We start from the raw sequence: 19796 nt of genomic DNA, 5'->3' as shown, positions 1-19796 counted from the left end.
TCTTTTCTTTCTCTTTTCCTATTTTCCCACATGATTTCCGCAGTGCACAGGCGCAGTTTTTGAGACCACCTGGCTTAGACACACTAGATCGCGCGCTGGAAGGGGTAAGAGACGCAGCCGTATGAAACATTAGTTAACGGCGGCACTAGGACCGGACGTAAAACATTTAGGAGCACTTTTCGATTCGACTTCTCAACCCTTCAACTCGAAGGCCTAACGCGATCCAATATAACTGCATTAGCTAGGTAGTTGAGATAGTTGGTCTTCTAGGGGAACCGAGATCGGGGAACACCGTAGTAACGGAAGTGACGCAAAGCGAAAACCGTTTGCCTCACATCCTCATGCTTCCCCTGGTTCTACGGCTACTGCTGCCGCAGTTACTGCCTTCCTACCAGCGCAATCGTCCATTTTCACAGCAGTGAAGAAAAAGGCATCAAGGCTGGCTAGCTGGCTTATCTCCCAAAAGGCCCAGCGAGCCTAAAAAGCAACAGCTACAGCAATGGAGCTAGCAGCAGAAGCCGAACATGAGGTGAAGAAGTAGTATCCTCTTAGTAACGGTAGCGGCAGCCCTTCTTAGATACCACTTCTTGCTCGTCTTCTCACTTCGTAGCCAGCCCAAGTCGCTGAATCTTTGACGTAAAAACTGCTCACCGGCCGCAGAGGAACTGGCTCTTGATGCCGGCAGCAGGAAATCGTGGCAAAGGTCTCGGTACTGCTCCCAAACGTGGCCCATGGTAAACGTACATCCTGGTTTCAGTGATAGCAGCAACCGCAAACGGCGTCTGTGGGCTAAGGCAAGTGCCGGGAGGATGCTTCGCCGCTCTCTTTTCCTTTGCTTTGAAGTCGTAGCAAGGGCCACAACTACACTCAGTTAGCATGTCTGGAATCTCTACATAAGGACTTGCAGGACAATCGAAAGCACACAGACGCACTTACAAGCGGTACAGATACAGAGGTACATAACCACAGAGTGAAGGAAAAGTATACGGATGTAGCGGAGTGCAGTATGATATTGCCCGCTACTTGCCACAAGCTTAGCAGCGAAAGCGGTGGCGACGACACGCCTCGATCTGTGTACTTTTTCGTTTTCTTCTTGGGACGTAAAGTAGTGTTTACTATCATCTCCATCGTAACGTTGTATGCGCTCTCTATAAATTTATTCTTTTTTTCGTAGATCGGTTTAACTGGGTCGTGTCCCCTTGGGTAAAACCTACTTTGCGTTGCAGCTGACAAGGACTCACAGACGTCGAACTATAGATGTCTACATTCGTCTTCGAGTCGGGATTATGTCAACGGATAACTGGCGCAATATAGCTGAAGTTCAGTCCGTGAATTTATAGAACCCGATTGAGTTGGCATGTCTTGCCTCATAGACCTTAAGGCGATGTACAAACATATCGTCAACGTGGCGTCATCTCAATGGTTTAGATCATGACAAAATACGAACTCAAGTCGTTCGTATCAGGATAAGATCTGATGTAAATAGTATATACCCAGTTTAGTTTTTAACACCACTGAGGTCTCGTACCTGGCGGACAGCGATGTTATGTAACGTGTGACTCTATCTGTGAAATATACCTGGGTTTAGGTGCTCTGATATATAATCAATTGCATATTTGATATGATGGTGTTGTATTGACATCAGTATGGCAGCGTTGTTCGTTGTACAAGATGACTTCCTTGCCAAGATCCTGCATCTGCGTTCATCGGGGTATCCAATTATATTATAGTTCGATAAAATCAAGTACTCCGTTTATCGCTAAGCTGATCTCGATACCTTCAGGGGTTGATAGGTTGTTCACTATCTATCTGTTACTACGATGTAACACGTTTTTTTGCCTGCCCTGTAAAAATGTCTATGAATAATTACATTAGCGTCCAATTATAACCGCCTTTGATCTACTACGTGGTAAAAAATGGTAACTTGACACTAATGGAAACCAATACTGGGAATTATTTCTTAAATAGAAAATTACACCTATTTGTGTATAAGGGCTTGCTGTAACGAAGGTGTGCGAAATCAAAGAAAGCCCTGTTTCCACATGTTAAGGCGCATGCAAATAAGAAAAAAATGCACGCCGGTTGTAAAATAGCACATAAAAACAATACTAACAGTACCGAATAGTTTTCAGATGCCTTGTGTCTACAGGGGCAAGCCGAATTACCCACAAATTTGAGACACATAGCTCTATTGAACATGAGCAGCGGCAATAGCAAATAAGCACTTTTCAGATACATAATAAAGTACCTGATAGCGCAGTGCATAAATTTGTCAAATGGTTGTGGTAACTAGCAACTACGATGATAGAGTCAAAGATGGCACGCTATTGAACTTAGCACGAGAGGATCAGTACCTAACAGCCAGAGTAGGAAAACAAAGGAGAAAAGCTCCAGATTTAATAACAGCTCGATCATGCAGATGAGAGCTGCAATCACCGGCAGCGCTATGCATATACGTGCATCGTGTCGGAGCTATCCTATTTCACTAGTGAATTGTACCGGCGCATTGCGTTTCCCACGGACGGTGTGGACAAAGCCATAGGACCCTGTTCGTCTGCTTCTTTTCATAGACAATTCTCTTATATTTGATTCTTTTTTGAAAATATGTGCATATTTATAAGGAAAAAGTTATCTACAAGGGTCAACAAGATGGCAAGCATCCGTATTGGTAAATATGTGGAATAAAGAATTTTTTATAGCGAAGATATTTTTGGCATTGCTTAGCGTTATTCTTATTTGAGATTTTCATTTACAATAGTTATAATGATATGTTATGTTATATAACCAAACCTGTAGTATATATATATATCGTTAATGCTGTTCCTCAACATAAAGGTAATGAAAGGCTCGTCCGGATTTTGCGTCCTGCACTCTTTGCATTAACAGAAAAATTACACACATAAGCCAAGAATTTACGCGCCACTGCTGAGTATTGCAGCTCGTCGAAATACGGTCGCCATTGGACTATGATACTTAAATTTGTAATGCGACTTTGGTAGTGTGCCCCTTTACCTTACTAGCCAGTTGGCGGATTTATTTACGCACATATTGCTGCAGGCCATTTCGACTAAAAGGTAGAAACAAGTTACCTTTGGAAATGTTTGCGTTCCTCTCATCAACTAAGCGTCCTAGGAGTTCAACCCCCCTATCCTGGTTCGGTTTGACGTTAGATAATGCCAGACAGACTACTTTTATCCTGCATGAATGTGAAGCGATGAAACCCCCGATGGCGAATATAATAATTCCAGTGGAAAGCAATAGCAGGATCTGTTTCGTCACGCAGTCTTTTTATAACCGTGCGATCTAAAGGGGTAACTCCGACTACTTATCACGAAGAAACAATTCGCTAATTCAGCTTAGATCTATTTCATTACAGTGAAATGGACGTAGATTTTTATAAAGACGTAAGAAAAGAGTGTAGGTATTACATGTAGTGACCTATGTGAGTATCTTAGTACACAAAAAAAATGAAGAAGTGCTAGCTTCCAATATCCTTTTTGATTTCATCTTCATTTGATACACATTTATGGATTCTTTTTCAAAGAAACTGGTAATATTGGATAATTTAGATATGACAGGATTTTTAGTTCTAAGTGTACCAGTTTGTGCCAAAGTTTAAAGGTTATATAAGCTGTTCGTATGTTAGAACGTCGTCAATAGAGCCAGTCAGAGATTTGATCTTTTTGAGGCAAGAGTACCTATTCTGAGCGTTGTGTCCAGTGAAGCAAACATTATGCCACATGTATTTAGAAAAGGAAAACTGCAAGAAGCTGTGGATGGCGACTATACCCGATAAGAGGTCGTACGTCTTTTAGCGGGACGAAGAACCCGCTTATACGCGTAAACTAGTGGTAAAAGGACTTGTGGTCATTTTACAGCTTAGGTTTAAATATGTTGGATTACTATGCATGGAGCGTGACTGAGCGCCAATTTAGCAAATAGAAGTCACACAAAAAACGGATAGGCACCATCACAGGCTATTAAGCATTGCTAGCTCTAAATATGTATAAGTCGGACTGAATTTAATTAAATTACAGACAATAACATTGAATAAATAGGCTTATCAGAAAGATCGTTGCCAGTGTATTTGAAAAAATGATATACAAATATCTGTTTTCGCTTAGATGCAGCTTGCGGACAAGCTGCAGTGTCGGTCAAGTTTAACCCGACAGCCGGATACATAGGAAACCTCTCAAGGGAATTTTTCCTAATGTACGTCAGTGCTTCGTCGTCAATCAAATGATGTAACTCAGCATCCTTCAGTAATTTCAATCGTTGCAATTTCTTCAATGGAGTGATTCACGATAAAGTTGGTCTACTTCATTTGCATCAGCTGTGCTGGAGTATCTTGGTCCGCAAGACCATAGTATGGCCTGAGAAGGGAAAAGTATCTTTTACCTCTAGGAAGTCTACAACACCTATGCCGGAATATCCTTCTCATTTTGTAGAGTTTTGCGCTCCTCCAAGGCTCAATGCTGTCTATGAAGCCACCTACCCAACCCCCGCTGCTTTGTGTCAACCTCTAACAAAAGGCATAAATCGACCGTGCCCTCCCTTACAGATTGACCCTCTCCTAAATGAGAAAGGACTGAGACGTACCCTCGCCGCGCACTCAAACTTGGCGGTCTGCCAGGATCGTATTGGCAGAGCGCGGGCTCGTGGAGTAGTGGTCATGCCATGTTGAATATTGATACCAACCGCGTGGTCCCGCTGTCGGCACCCACATCGCGAGCGATTCAACCTGTCATCATCATCATCGGCATTATTGCCATGTCTGTTCCTGGGCAACGACTAAAAGCCGACAAATGATGAGTGCACGGTGCCTCATCAGTGTTAATGAATGTTATTCATGATGGTGTCCCCTTGTTCCAGTTTTTATACTGATAAACTATCTTTCATTTGAAAAGTTCTTGGCCTCGCGGTCCTTTGCAAGGAAACACAAGAGTACCAGCAAGACTTTGCTGGGGTTCTCATCCCTCATAGGCGAACGATTCAAATCAAGAAGAAATGTTGTTGTTTAGCTAAAACGTCCAGCTACTGTTCCATTCAGGCCAATGAAATATGGTGACATGCATTAACACAGCAAAAATTCTAAATGAGAAGAAGAATTTTCTGCCCTGCGGCAGGATCGATATACACGACAGCCGAATACGACCGGCCGAGTACAGAAAGACCAGCGAAAATCGTTAGCTCTTCGCTGATAACGAACTTACAATGTGAGACGGGGTATTAACAGCAGTCGCTTCTAATGGACAATAAAGTGAAGTCAGGCACAACTGTACGCATCAGCCTGATTTGGTGCGGCTGACGGGTGTCAGCGACTCTGTCCGTGGAGGCAAATCGAAGAAGCAGCTAAGAAAGATACAACAAAGGATAGCAGACTTACAGCGTTACGTGGGTTATCCTCGGACCTAAAGGCAATAAACAGCACAAGTATCATCGCTGGTGACAGGCAATCGATTACTTCGAGTTTACACAACTTCTAATAACTATGCGAGACTAGCCAGCAAATAACGTTAAGGTTGGCTGCTATATATCATAGAATATAGATTTCTTCAATGACCAGCCAAATGTTCGTGGAAATTAAAACGGCCTTGTCATTATTGCCGTTTAAATATTCGTAGTAAATAGATGCTCCAAACTTGTGAAATCAGGTGACTTAGATTAGATTTTTATTATTCTTGTGCCCATTGAAATTGGCCGTTTAGTCGCTCAGTAATCCAGCGCAACTAATTCATGTGTTATGTGACTGCTGGCTGGTGGATTTGTACAATAATGGGTTCGCTGTACACAAAACAAACGGAAGCCTATTGCTATAATCGGCGGGTTGTGGTACCGCTGCTTCAGCTGCTACCGATAATGCGATGCAATAACCTTCACAACAACAAGAGCGTCAACATGCTACAGTTCGCGACAGTCATTGCTACTGCCGCAGTAGAGGATAACGCCCGGTGACTGTGATCAAGGCTTATCGGGGAACAAGCCGGTATTCTTGCAGCGACAAAATAGGATAAGATCGGAATCCGTGGGGCGCCGTGTCCCCAGGTGGGTGTGAGTGCAAGTGGGTGATTGTGTTGGTGGCGCTAGTGACGTTCACCGGTCAGTTACAACGGAAAATCTTCGAAATGTTCCGGCTCAAGGGGATACTCCTCATCGGAAGCGTTATGCTAATGGCCACATCAGAACTGGGCCCCCATCAAGTTGGTAAGTGCTTCAGCTTGAACAACCAATCGACTAGTATGATCAGACCGAAGAAATGATGCATGCATCGATATGGACGCGTGAATAACAGTGACCAGTTGAAGTACGAATTCTATGATATTATTGGCTCAAATCTTTGAAATATTCGTCTCACTGCAGAAAAAATAGTTTACCATGGACACCCCTATTTATACGCCATATTTATACGTTTTGTTGAACGAAGCACCTCATTGCACAACAGGCAGCTTATTTACCGCATAGAAGTTCAGACAAAACGTTTCAAGTTCACCCAGAAAAAAGCTGTTGACTCATAAAAATATGATTTTTACGAAAACATCTTCTTAGGGGTAATGAAGCTGTAATGAAGATTTTCAGTAATCCCTCTTGATTAGATATCCTAAGTTAGTCTTTTTCCGTATAATATATGGCTGTTCATTTATAAAGGCGGCAGTGTACCCCAACGGAAGCACATATTGCTTCTTCAAAGGAATATATTTATGGCGTAGAATGTTTTCAGTCGACATTTCGCTGTCAGCAGGATGCGATAATATCAAGTTCCTCCAGCTGCCTGTACTTAAGATCGCTTCATTGGTCAATGAATGCTGTCGAGAGCTTTTCTCAAACCTGAAAGCTTTAGATGTAAGACGCAAACTTAATATCGACGTCTTCCTATGTTATTATATCCTGCTTACACTATTTGTTTAACTAAAAAGTAAATCTTATTCAGAACTATCAACGTATGTGAAGTTCTTTCTTAGCCACAAAACTAATCATTCATACTCATCAAAAGCGGACAGTAAATGACAGATGGATTGATTACAGATCCTTCGAAATTCAAATAAGCTTCACAGTATGTACAAGTATTGTTTTTAGAAATGTTCCGTACCGCAAGCTATTGTTGACAAATTAAAGGTTTCCTCAAAAGACGGCCGTCCGTCAAGTAGTGTTTTCAAAATAGAAAGTGGTACAATCTATATGTGAATCTGTGCACAGTTGCATCAATCGCAGGTTGTAAGAGTCTCATAAACATCGTATTTAGGTTAAAGTTTAAGCCAAATTTACACGAGTGGCATTCCTACATACCATTTTCTGAATTCCTACGTACCATTTTCTGAAACTCACTCCTGACCACGTAGCTGCTATCTTGCGGAACTTCTGTGCTTCCTCCCCATTTTTGAATGTTGAATGTGTATTTTCTACGAATTCAGCTAAAACGCTGCATTAACTTGAAAAAAAGGTTTGAAATAGGGATAGATAAGCCTACTGCGAATGCTTCATGAATGCTCTGAAAAACCCTGTTTCAGTAACGGCTTAAAATAAGGTAGCATCATTGATGAAAAACTTTAATAAGCATCACACATTCATATAAAGCCGCCGCTATGATGTGTCATTAAGACACTAATGTGCAGGAAAGGCACATGTACAATATCTTACAAAGTGTCTGCTAAAATACACCTGTATCAGATTATTCTTGCAATGTAAATGTCGAAATTCTGTCTTAGGAATCTGCTGATATCAGTTGTTTTACTAGCTTTACGTGAAAATACATTTAATTTCTGCAGGTATTTTCAATTGACCCCTCACCCAAAGGGCTTATTTGCTTAATGCCAGAAATTAAGAAAACGACTTTACAAACAGCTCTGAATATTAAATAGGCAAATGCTAATCTATTAGAGATAACTGTCGTATTTTTTTAATGTAAAATTTAATCATAGAAATATTCGGGCTCCACATAGTGCCTGTTTATAAGTCCATGAATATGAACAGAAAATTTCACCATGCTTTAGATTTTTTTTGTGTCGTCTAGCTACTGTAAATATTTAATTATTTTGTGAATAGTATCGTGTATATAATTCGGAGATATTCAATTTAGTTTACATTAAACTGAATGTTTAATTAAAGTTTAATGTAAACCATTTCATTAAAAACTTTGGCGGTTACCAGGGGTTCACCATACCATGAACCTCATAGGCTGTGAAGCTCAGTTCGACTGCGCCCATAGCAAGCGTACTTTCAGCCTCTATTCGAGGACCTGCACGCATACACGCAGGCTAGATAACATGCGTACACGTCAATATGTGCTAGCTTTTTTGCTGTGTGATCTCTTTACAGAAGACGTCAACTTCACCCGGTGAAAAGTACCGATTTAGTGTAATGAACTTGCCACTGCACATAACCTCTGTACGCTTAACTTGATGTTAAGTTTTGTCTGTACGCAATATACACCTGTATGTATTGGGTGTAACTTTGAAATCTGTGGGATTTCTCAGTGCATTGAGATAGAGGACGCTCAATTGCGATTCATATGTACGAAGAAACCGTACTAACGCTCGTAGTAGCTACTTGCAGAGACCTTGAACATATATAACATGTTATCTCGTACATATATAACATGAACATGTATAATATAAATCTTGTAGATATTGCGAATCCCAAAATTTGAAGTATTATAATTCTCTAAGGGCCTGCTATAGCATCTTAGCAAGAGTGTCAAAAAGTGGTCATGATTAACGTAGGCAACGCTTCGTCTATAGAAAAAAAGGCAGGCGCTAATTTAGTGGATGATTCTATGTCTAGAATATAAATATTTGGTTTTTCTAAAGTATACAAAGGAATAGCATCATACTAACGAAATTTACGACTTCTACAATAAGACTACGAAACTACAATAAGACGATAAGTGCGCGAGTCTAACACCAACATGAAAGACGTGAATACGCATTTGACAATTAACGGAGAACGGAAATTCTAGTTCTTAAATCCGGTACATAGGGAAAACGTGTTTTCAATTCAGTCGCTAGCAAAATACGTATCCCATCTACCTCAACAAACTTAAAAATATGCATTTGATTCTGCGTAAAGTTCTCAACAAACGTCTATGTAAAAGTGTACATAACATCTTCTTGCAATTAGTTGTAAAATCATACTTCGTGTGAATTATGCAAATGTACGATTTCGTATGGCCTCGGTGAGTTCGGGATTGAGCGGCGCTGTGGGGAAGCAGGCACAAAGCCGAAACGCCGGTTGTGACGAAGCATCTGTCGCGCGATGTAAACAAATAATTGATTAAACAACGATTTATCAAGTCCGACTTAACAAGACGAATATGCCTGGGATACTATACGAATCAGTGGCGGATTATATTATTATTAAGATGGTAGTCTTTATTTTTATGTAAAGTAATAGCGGTTGTATTTTTCGACTATAAAATGACATCTTGTCCTTCATTGAAATGTATTCGTGTTGTGTAAACAAACTAAACGACAGACTCCACCTGTGCGTTAAAGTGTGTCAATAAGCAAAGTACAAGGATGTGCGATACCAATTGTAAAATGCTTCAAGGACCTTTAGATCTTGTTTATATCATTTGTTATTTTTGTCATATATGTTAATCCTAAGTGAGCACTGATTAGCGTTAGGGTCACGCCATGTTGATTTGATCGAGTTACAGACATAGGCTACAACACAAGATTAGCATATATTCTTATTGTGTCAAGGGGAAGGCGTTCATGACATGGTTCACCCTCAGTACCTAAACCGCTGCATACGAGACTAGCATGAATCTTTACCTCATGCAACCGCCTAGACTTTTCCCATGTGTGAACTTCATACATATTATTCAAGCTGTTGCCCTGGCCAAAATAACTGCGGCTTAGGAAATTATTTAATCTAGTGCGTAAGAACGTACCCCTTTGGGTTTACTTATTGGATTTTGTTCAAATGCAGGTACATTTTGTCACTGCAAGAATCAGCAAATACGACTTTGTTTTTCCGAGCGCGTAACGCTAGCGAATGCATTTAAGAGAAAGCGTTCGAATAGCCTCAAAAAATTCAAAGTGCATTTGTGGTAGCAAGCCCAGATTTGAGAAGAGTACGATAATTTTAACAAGACAATTTATTTGTACAGGCGAACATAAATTTCAAGATTTCGTATAATAAAATGCCTATAAGAAGGTGAAATCCCTTGTAGAATTGACCAGTTGCGTAGCCGTTTCGTTAAATTCACATTGAACGTCCATTTAACCTTTGTCTGCTATTGTAAAACGAAGCTTAACACTGTCAATTTCATAGTTATAAATGGAAGCTCAATTTTTTAAAACTACATACCTTTAGTTTGCAAGAAGCATCCCGTTATCAGGATGCAATAATAAACGGTACGGTCCATTGCTCACTCTACTGTTTCCGAAGACCGGTAATCTATAATTGAACATAGGTTTCAGATCATTAGCATATTGGAGGTGTTAGGTATGTATCGGATTATGTTTGAAACAAATATATCATACATTATTGAAGAAACGCAGCTGCTGTGAGGAACATTTTAGAAGCTGGTAGGCAGCACAGGTTTACACCGTTAAACCTGCCAAATATGCAGGCACTTGGAAGTAACTGAGTCAAAGCTAGCAATATTTCTCACATTTTCCTAGTATATATGTGCAAGATACATATTATGTACACAAAGCAACACGCAATTTTTCCACGGATGATACTTAATAGTCTAACACCTATGTCCTATTTGTATATACATTATGGGACTGCCCTTATAAAAAAATTATTATTATTATTATAAAAAAATTGTATGTATGAGTATGAGTTATCTTCAAAATAGTAAAACAAATGAAATCTGCTCAAGCTATTTTTTGCTTTTGGATCGAAAATACAATCCCGTAACGTCCCCCCTAACGATCTTCTAGCGAACTTCCTAAGCGAACGTCTGATTTTTAGGTAGGTGCGCCTTTGAGAGAGAGATGAGTAGTAATCAAAATCGACCGCGGTATACTCTATTATTACCAAATCTCAGCTTTCAAGTACCACCAACACAGATCTAATGCCACTCTTGCTACTTGGGATAGATTACTCGATAGGCATCTAGTCGAATACTTTTCCGTGTGTTTCTAATCCGTGTGTTTGCAAAACAAATGTTGGATAATGACTGCATATTTATTGTTGGTCCGTCACGGCTGAAATACGTAGAATGTTTAATATATGTTTGGACGTTATCGGCAAAAAATGTCATTGGCAGGGTCTCTAACAACTCCTGTATCATCGATTTGGAATACTGAGGTACGTTTAGATGAGTTTATGGATCTACTAATCATTTTCTGATTCTTGTAATTAATACTATTTGGCTGTTGCCTACGGCCTAAGCCTGATCGAAACGATGGCCTGTTACACTTATCTCTGCACGGGAAAATATGCTGTCTATTGCCGTCGTTCTACTGTCGTTTTACTTTTCACGCGAGATCTTAGCGCTGAATTACCCCTGGATCAGTTTGCCTAGCTCCTGACTAATAATTCTTTCCTACTCAAATCTTCTTTATTGCATATTCAAAGCCATGTGGAATTTTTCAGAGGACACAGATCTATTTTATTTTTTTATACGTTTATGGCCTACGGATACGCGGGTGTCCTTTTTTGGGTTTCGTAAATACGGAACAACTAGAAACATACAAGAGATGTACAAACGGACGACGAACAAAAGCCACTGACAACTTTAAACAATTTTTAAATACGTTCGTTCGCTCGTAGGGCCTTTTTTGTTTCTTTTGGATTCTTTCGTCATCATCAAAATCAGACGCATGCCCACAGACAGGCTTTCAAAGGCTGTTTTATACGCTATGGTTCGATGGAACGTGAGCTGATCTTAGGTTACTTTTCGCTTGCTACTTGGTTGGTGACATTCATTCCTCGTATCCTTTGAGCCTTACGGGCACTCAACGCACAGGAAAAGCGTAGTATGCATGAATAGAAACACTTTGCTTTAGCCACATACATACATATCTCATAGCGGCTATAGGTGGGCTGAAACCGTTTGAAAGAGAAAAACAAAAGGTGACAGAAAAAATCACTTATGGTACCAAAATGCTCGTTGCGGATCGTAGCACGGTTGCATATGTTAAAACATTAACCGAGTTCCTGATCACGAGTTGTTCTTTGTTGCTGTAGATAGCAGGCGGCCGGCGGCCACTATTTCAATACTAAACGTTGTATACTCGCATAACTATAATTTTACGTGTTCTACGCGAATAGCCGTTATAACAGCCAGTGTTCTAGTAGGGCGCACACGCGACCATCGAAGCACGTCAACACTTAAGCCACTAAGCTTCTATGGTGGCCATACGTTCTTGGTCGCTTGGACCCGGTGCCTTTTACGTCTAGGACTGTCATTGACGTATAGAGAAAGCTGGGTAACCGGAACTCTGACAACGAAAGTTTTTTTCAGTGCATTTTCGTTGTGTACAAGCAGATAACGACCGTTGCGCGTATATTCGGAGCCACCAGATCCGTGTCATTCCAAAGGAAGTGTTCACTTCCTTAAAATATTTGCTCTTTTATTAAAAGAAAGGAAACAAAGGACCAATGAGCTAAGTCAAAGAGGAAGTCGCATTAATGAATGGCAGGACTCCTGCTTTGTAAGGGTACCTCCCTCAGCGGCTCATAGATTGTTCGACGTAGTAAAAGTATGTAGCTGGATTTCGTGTGCAGAACAATCGAAATCCGTAAAGTGATGTTACGACATTTGTTTGTGTATATTTTACGACTCGTTGAATAAAAACAAAACAGAAAGGAACACTACTCTCGATCTCAATGGTTATTATCAGAATAACCTAAAACTATGGTATCATATAATCGAAAAAAAGTTGTTTAAACGTCATTGTGAAAGCCCTCAAAATTTGCTGCTATAAACAGTCAGGTGCACATACAATGATCCTTTCACTAAACCACTTCCCAGTACTCAAAATATTACATGTTACATATGAGAAACCAACTCCACAACGAATCTTCCGTGCGTTACATATTGCTCCAATTCCTGCAACCAATACTTCACAACTTTGCCACCGCGCCGATGAGATCAGGTGTTTTTTTAAGTTACAGTTTCTGTTATGAAGACCAGTTCAACGAATCGAACGAGTACGGCGGAGAATACGTGGCTCAAAAAACGAGAGGGAGAAAGAGAGATGCCGATTCAATCGCCACTGTTAAACGGAAAAGACATTTTTCTTTTCTCCTACAGCAAAAATTCGAGCGAACAATCGAGCGCGACGTGAGTATTACGTTTATTACATAGCACTACGTTCTGTGGCAGCGTTCGACGTCCATGCCAGTCGCGCGGAAACAAAAAGGCCAGAGCGACACGAAACAGGCGTGTGAGCTACGTTAATTGGATATTTGTGCTGGGCTAAGGTAAAAATGGTCAACTAAAACGGTCTGCAAAACCTTCGGAGGACGGCCAAGATCCGGGTTCTGGAAGTTTCAGTTTATTCAAGGCTTCGAAGACAGCTATCATCACTGCAGATCAAACAAGACGGCAGAAACCGACGGCTAGCTGCCAGAAAACGCCAGATGCATGGAAGACGCTAGTCGGAACAAACTAAGACAAACACCCAGCATATAGGTTTGCTAATTATTTCTAAATTCGACAAGTTTCTGATTTGAACGGTATTCTCGAGTAACATACAATGATCGAAAGGCCTGGACAGAGCTGAGGTAGTGCTGAAGGCCGTACAAGCCAAGGACAACAGCCGTAACAGAAGGGAGAGCTCAGTAAAAGGAAATAGAGCCATAACAGTCACCGATTATTAATTGTTGCGTCGGCTCATTCTGACTCGCACAGTATTATTACAAGTTCTGCCAGGAAAGAGCGCACATAAACGTTTACGAGTTACGCAATTGCTCTATAATTACTAAGTTTGGTTCGACTGTGATTCAATGATGTAAAGTTGTACAATAGCCTAATTATGACCATCTTTCATTGGCAAAAACAAATTTCTGTATTATCGAAAGTGCTTCTTGATCGGGATTCATCATGTGTCGCCTCCATCCTTTATTGCATATTATAGTTAATGTATTGCAATGTACAATGGAACCTCATCAATCCGCCAATTTTTCTATCGGAGCTGATCGTTGCCCAGCCTTGTCGATACAAGTAGTACCAGTTTAGCGTAATGCAGTAATACATGTAAGGATTAACTGCTTTTCATTATATGATCTTTGACATAAGACTCAGATAAGCAAAGCACCTCAGTAATTGCTACAATGCTGTGTGATACCCAATTTAGTCTACCTAGCGGAAGCTAAAACGACGTATGGTGGTTGGCTATATTCTTGAAGACTTCTTCTTCAAGGCCGTCGATGAACGAACAGAATATAATAGATAGAGATGGTTCACCCATTCATTATTATTATTATTCGTGCGTGTAGAACGAGAATACGTCACGTCGTTTTACGGTCGCTTGTATTACTCATCACAAGGGACTTGTAGCTGACGGTGCCACCGTGACAATTTTTTTCTGGAATTTCTATCACCGAACCCGTCCGTGCACCCACATCTTGTACCGTATTATTCCAAATTATTTTCTATACCGTTGTTTCTATTTAAGACGGAAGAAAGGCTATACTATAGCTGCGCATGTAAGCGACTCTACTAGTAATCACACGCAGCCGGCTGAGAGATAGGGTTGACCGAACTGATAAAAGAATAATTGAGCGCACTTATCGTACGGGGTCTGTGGTTATTTGCCTCTGGCGAACGGTGCCTGTCAATATTCAAATACATATCGTTGTCTTCGAAAGTTCCTAGCCTACTGGGTACGCTCTTGTGACCCCCGTCAACGTACGTCACTCAACACAGTTTGTAGTGAGTTGATGTTAGACCACAAGTAGTTGTAATGTGCTCAGATGCGCTGTCGTGAGCGACTCGGATGTTGTCGGGCTAAGCTCGAGTATTTGTAGTACTGTTTTTGGTACAGCTAACCTTAGGTTGATTATTTATAATACTGTATCAGGCAGCGAATGCAGGTTGAAAACTTTGCGAAGCAAGTATTCGAATGTAAATCAATCACGAACTCAGCCTCCTGTCTTCTATTACTAGTAAATGTACAAGCTTTATGTACTCTCATTTGGTGTACGTTACCAATGTCATTTTGCTGAAAGCGTCTAAAAGTCCGTTGCAACTACGACCATGTACTGGTATAATCTCTACTTAATGTGCAATCAAATACGTAATACCATAATAAAACGTACGAAAACACTATATATGTCGGCAATGAAGTGAGAACAAAAGCAGCAGCTTTCAAAGGTGACACCGGTGAAGCATATGATTGATTGTCTGAGATATTTATCCGGTCCGTATTTAACCTTGAAGAACTAAGCTTCGCCCTGAGCGGTCTCGCCTAGAGAGTAGGCCCGGGTAAAAATCAAGTGTGTATACAACAAGCAGTACTGGCAAATAATCATTGAATATGAGGTCTACCAGTTGGATTCTGTTTTGTGTGGCTTATTGTCGTTTGCTGTCTAACCCCAGTCGGACATCTTGTTCTATAAATATTTCAGCTTGTCCTTTTCTCGAGCGACCGCAGTCGGACATTTTCAATTTTTCAGTATCTACGCAATCGTTGCCCTCTATGACCTGAACGAATTTTAACATTTTCTGATAACATTTTCCCCGCATCAGCCCAACCCACCACATAACCCCACGAATGTCCCTCTTGCTAAAATAGGTAGTCAACCAAACAGAAGCAGTCAATGTGATGAAGCATGAATCGAAATAAAGATCAACTGATATAGGGTATGGTAGCATTTTGGCTGCGCGACCTTCTTACTACTATCAGCGTTACTGTTCACAACACCGAGGACAAATGACGAATATAGAGCTCATGGCAGAAGGAGACATTGTCGAACTCACTGTTGTTGCACACAAAACGAAAGTTCAATGGGATGGCTTATTGAAAGGCACTTGCGCAATGAACTGAGTTCGAGAGCTACGTTCGGGAACTGTTATTGTTTTTACAACTGTTTTTGCAATGTCCAATCCGACTCTGTCGTGTAGACGAAAGGAATGCGCTTTCCACTACCCAAGATGAGCATGTTCTGGTTGGGGGCATCTCGTTGTCCATCTGGAAGTGTAGCAACTCGTTGGTTTCAGTGCAAATACACAAATACGTGCTGGCTAATCGGCAGGCTGAAGAGCACTGGGTCAGCAACCCCTCCGAACTTTTCTGTAGGAAACGTGCTATGCTACGTCAACAACACATCACGGGTAGGGATCAATAGACGAGCGTACGGCACGAATCGGAGCCACAGGGACCAGTAAATGTGCCCTACATAAATGTAGTCGCAACACTGACGAAAATGTACCCGATTAGAATTAACCCCGTTTGAAGGATGAATACGTAGAAGTGAAATGTGGGCGACTAAAACGTATATGAAACGGCTTGCCGTCAGATTCCCCACATCAGGAAATAATAGGTTAAGATGGGGAAACTAATAGATTAAATAGTTGTTCAGTGGCCACTGGAAAAACAGCTGCACGAGTGATGCTTTTAGCCATGCTTGATGTGGGCCTCTGCCACAAACAACCTATCATACCCAGTTTCCTTTACTTAGGTTGCAGGCATTGCTACGAGTTGTCGAAATTCTGGGAAAAACTTACCGCTATCTCTTCTTAGCTACTTGCACTTCCGTCGGCGACTACTTCCGGTCAGCTAAGGCGGGCGATTGTCCACGCACTGCCGTTGTCCCGACGGTCGATAGAGGACTATCTTGAGGCTTGATGTTCTGCTTAATGACACGACGGGATGGGAACTTAAATGCTTCTGAAAATCTTCCATCAGCATCGCCTCGCACTGCTGCTGCTGCTTCGCTAATGTTGGTATCGACGCTGCATGCGACGTTTTGTTATCCGATAACTTACCAAAGGGACAAAAAGGCCGAAAGCAGTCGTTCACCTATTGAGTTTGCTGGTGAAGTATGTGTGCGGACACTCACGTTGAAATATATAACCTCGCTATAAACACGTACTCTATTGACACATGTGACATATACGTTTGCTATACGTATGCTCTAGATCCAATATCAAATATATAGGAAATGGCTAAGATGAACGAACTGCTTCGTGCTGAAGTCGGTATTTGTTGCTACGGTGGTAAGTCTAATAGGAAACAATTCAACGTGCTAGTGTATATACACGTAGGTTTGCGTACGCTACGAACAAAACAACATTTATTCGGGACAATTAAGAGGCATATGATCGACAATGACTCATGCACGTCTTTTTCCTTAGATGATTTTTAAATGAAAAATATTATAAACGTTCCTTCTAATCGTCGTAAAAGTCCTTTAGTCGGCAATCGTATGAAACCATTATGACTGCTAAATGTCTTGTAAAACGTACTATACTTGTTCAGCATAAGTGCCTCAACGCTTCTCAAAATGATATACTGGTCTAACAGTCTAGTTTATAACACCCGCCGGTACCCCAACACATGATTGTTTAACCCCAAAAAATAAGACGCTGCGTTTTTATCCTTTCTGTCCTCTTTTGTTCAATAACGTAAATTTCAACGCCACGATTTATAAACCTGTCCGTCGCATGTAAATACGACCAGCACGTCCTTTTATTCATCGATATCAGGCATTTTTTGTAATCAGTCCCTAACGTTTGCATCGATTTTGCCTTTGGCGGAGGGCGTCTCCATTACCGCTTCGCTATACAAAATAGTTTCCTTTAGATTTGACAGTATCGTAACACACTCCAGTGAATCAAGTTTTTTCGTTCCTCAACGTTCATTACCGCAGAGAGCTAACCTCTAGCGTGAGGTTCCGGTTAGTTTGTTCGTTGTTAAAAAAGATAGCTTCTGCCCATTCATTTTTTGTCAGTATAAAATACTATGCTACAGCAGCATCCGCTTTCATGATTATAGATCACACCGCCTTAACGAAGCCAAGCTTAATAGCTGATTCCGTCATTTCTATTTTCTACATTTCTTACGATCGTTGCTGTAATGGGCTCAGACATATTTTCCGCTTATAATAATTTTCTTTCATTTTTCACTGATTTTCATCGATAGCTAATCGAACAAAGTCTTTCTGTTACTAGGAGCCCCGTAATTTCTTCCAGGCCTTATCCTACCGCTGAGGCATCATCATGGAGCCAGTGACCTATTTATCTGTACGTATATCGAACCAAGTGGACTAATCCACCCCGCAACGGCAAAGATCGCTGCGGACTGTCGCGAAAACCAAGAAACAGTGATCAAATAACGTACAAAAGCTTTGTCGATGGTTTATACTGAGTTGTTTGGGACGAGTGTTCACCAGTGTTTTCATGCTACTTTTTCATTTACGTTGGTTTCCACAGCAACCGGCCGGCGCACTTCGAGTCGATAACAGTTGCCTGCGGACGAGACTTCTGACACTGTTCTTGGGGAAATCGTGGCGGTAGGAACTTCATTCCGTTTCGTTGATGATGTTGTAATTGCATCAGCTCAGCATCAATGACGACAGCGCCGTAGAGGTTGACTGGTTTATAGGTGGGGGTATTAGCAGCATTCAGGCCGGCTGACGGCGCTCGTTTGACGCGTTTGCCCGTTTACACTACCGTATTTCCATTGTACTGAGCTAAACGCTCGACAAGACTCATCGATGACACCGCATGAATGAGATGATCATGTGACAAGACAGGGGAAACAACGATCGAAGCTCAGTCGCGCTAGCCCGGTTTAGCAGTTCGAATTATCTGTTGGACGATTGTGGGAAAGCCGTTTGCAGATAGATGACTGTTTGTTCACTGGTTAGATAATTTAGTGAGCCGGCTTGATCTTGTAGTCCAAACGTACACAATTCTGTCGCCCAGTCCGAAGACGTCGATTGTTACACGGTGGCGTAAAGAGGCATTCAACAAATCAGCTAATATCTATGATGGAGACGTAATTGCCTGCCACGTTCGCCCTCGGGCTTCAAGAAAGTAGCAGCGTACTCGATCCGATTGCAGCAAATTGCCGCATTTAATTTTGTATTTCCTATAACGATTGCACGTGTTGATATTTAAATATCAATAGACACCCTTCGGCAGGCTACATACAGCCAATCAAGCTGACAGAACCCTGGCTATTGCTATCGATGGATGAAACCTTGTCGCAATTCGGCTTCAAGGCAATTGATGGCACCGGCCTTCGTAGCCCTGAAGAAGTTGACCTTACTGACCAGGCGAATCAACCGAATCGTTGAGCCAAATTAAATGCCATTGTGTGAGTCTGTCGGGAATATGCTCTCCTTTTCTACGTGTGCAATTTTTTATACTTCATGCAGCAAAATTCTCTCCTGAAAAGTTCTCTTGCGCCAGGAACTGGTACTTGTGAGGATCCCACAAACAAGACACGCAGCAATATGAACTTACTAATTCAGAGTACCTGCATACGTCTAAGCTAGTTCCGAACCCACACAATTACCGAGCCAACTACACTATCCCAGCCGCTTTAATGGGCCATTTCCTATTGAAAAAAGGTTGCTTGCCATTATTCTTCGTCCACAGATATTGCTACCAACTCAAATATATGTGATACCGTTGAAACCAGTACTTATCCTACTGAGTAGCTGAGCACACGTCCTATGGGATTACCAATTCGGTGTAGCATGCCTATTCTCTGAATTTTCTGCTCTAGACTAATTTAATTTTATACCTAACAGACTCTTACTGAACTGCTTACAGTTCAGTAGTGATTGCTCCAGTAAGATTTGCCTAGAAGCGAGCAGCTTGGTTCAAATCAAAACAACTTTTCCTCTGAAGTCTCGTCGCATCCCCTTTTCGTATTCTCCAC

General features: G+C 41.3%; 1 protein-coding gene across 2 annotated transcripts in view; it reads left to right on the top strand.

The window, feature by feature from the left end:
• The first annotated feature begins 4658 nt into the window (after window positions 1-4658).
• Window positions 4659-19796, top strand: part of LOC111254554 (uncharacterized) — a 38009-nt gene continuing 22871 nt past the window's right edge. For both annotated transcript variants that reach the window (XM_022815504.2, XM_086974706.1), the window contains exon 1: window positions 4659-6204. In XM_022815504.2, coding sequence (XP_022671239.1) covers window positions 6126-6204 — 79 coding nt within the window. In that variant the 5' untranslated portion in view covers window positions 4659-6125. The remainder of the gene's footprint in view (window positions 6205-19796) is intronic.

The sequence above is a fragment of the Varroa destructor genome, unplaced genomic scaffold (genome assembly GCF_002443255.2).
Source record: "Varroa destructor unplaced genomic scaffold, Vdes_3.0 BEIS01000007.1, whole genome shotgun sequence".
NCBI lineage: Eukaryota > Metazoa > Arthropoda > Arachnida > Mesostigmata > Varroidae > Varroa > Varroa destructor.
The sequence above is the reverse complement of the archived record's forward strand: the minus strand, read 5'-3'. Positions and strand labels throughout refer to the sequence as shown.